General features: G+C 41.8%; 1 protein-coding gene across 1 annotated transcript; it reads left to right on the forward strand.

Annotated features, from left to right (window-relative positions):
* Nucleotides 1–124: 124 nt before the first annotated feature.
* On the forward strand, nucleotides 125–1,219 carry LOC104614171 (NADH dehydrogenase [ubiquinone] 1 subunit C2-like; the record flags this gene model as incomplete). The annotated part of the gene is made up of 2 exons (XM_010291200.1): nucleotides 125–268; nucleotides 1,170–1,219. Coding segments are annotated over 2 exons (194 nt in total), but the record flags the coding sequence as incomplete, so codon positions are not given.
* Nucleotides 1,220–1,442: the final 223 nt, after the last annotated feature.

Raw genomic sequence — 1,442 nt, forward strand, 5'->3', positions numbered from 1 at the left:
GAAGCGGGGAAGGAGGGGCTGGGGCGTGTGGGGCTGAAGTGTCTGGGGGGGCTGGGGAAAGCGGGGGGCCCGCCTGGGCCGGGAGATGGGCTGGGACAGGGAGACATCCCTCCTTCTGCTGCAGGTGTTCACCGCCAGATCCTGTTCACTACCGTGGGATGGTTTGTTGGCTATTACCTTGCTAAACGTACGGAGTACATGTATGCCAAACTGGACAGAGAGTTGTTTGAGTACGTCAGGCAGCACCCGGAAGACTTTAAGGCAGCAGGTATAAGAAGTTGGTATTTTAAGAAAGACCTCAGCCTTCTGTAACGTACCGGTCAATAAGTGCTAATGTATATAAAGTCATTGCTTGGCTGTTTGAAGAATCTGTTCTTTTCTAGCAAGTCGTACTGACTGCTGACTCTTTTCTGCTTACTCACAGTCTAACTTGTATCCATGTTGAGGATTTTATGATCTGAAAATAGATGTTTTTATTGAGCTGCCTTGATGACCAACTCTTCCTCCCAACAACTTATTTTAATATAAAAATGGCAGAGCCCAAAAAAATAAGAATAGACCGAACTTGTGCCACTGAAGATGAAGTAACAAAAATTAGAAATTGCAGGGTTTATTCTTGTAGAATCACAGTTTTGCTGTTTATTCATGTAAAATTGCAGTCCATGTTGATTCAAAAATGACGTGATGAGTATTCAGAAAATTAAGCGGAGCAGGTGAAAGCAGGATAAATAGAAATGGCAGGAAAGCTGGAGTGCTGTTTGCTCAGAGCCTTAGTGAAATACAGCGTTTTACTAAATGTGGTCACTAAGCCCAGCAAAGAAATGGCAAATTTTGGTGGAAATTGTCTATTTTCTAATAAAATACAGTGAGATGACTCTGGCTGTTGGAGTGTGATGCACATCATGCCATGTTGGAAGGAATATGTAGAAATAAAGCAGCGTTAATATTGAGATCTCACCACAGGGATCACAGGAAACAAAGTTACACGTTTATTTTTATGCAGCAAGCTAAATATAAAGCTTCACTAAAGCTGAAACAGCTTCACTGTTGGTAGCAAAACCCAGATTTTTGGCGGCTTTGTTAACCTTAAGACTTTAATATGAAAAATCTTCAGACTCGATCTCAAATGCTGGTTAGGTTTTCCCACCTCCACCCCTTGCCTCTTGCAGAAAAGAAAAGAATAGGAGAGCTTTTGGAGGATTTCTACCCAGTTCGCTGAGGATTTCTCACAATGAATTCTGTACCGAGAACACCGGTGAGCTGGCTGTAACTGTTCAACCGTCCATGGCTTGGAAAATGAACCCTTCCTCGCTTTCACGTAATAAAAGCTATGATGAAATATTTAGTGTTTAACTATTTGTTCTTCTGCTCCATTATGCTGTGTCAATATATAGGTGACTGATATTTGTAATAGGAGAATAACTTTCATTCACACCTTTTTC

This window comes from Phaethon lepturus, unplaced genomic scaffold (assembly GCF_000687285.1).
Source record: "Phaethon lepturus isolate BGI_N335 unplaced genomic scaffold, ASM68728v1 scaffold6207, whole genome shotgun sequence".
NCBI classification, from domain to species: domain Eukaryota; kingdom Metazoa; phylum Chordata; class Aves; order Phaethontiformes; family Phaethontidae; genus Phaethon; species Phaethon lepturus.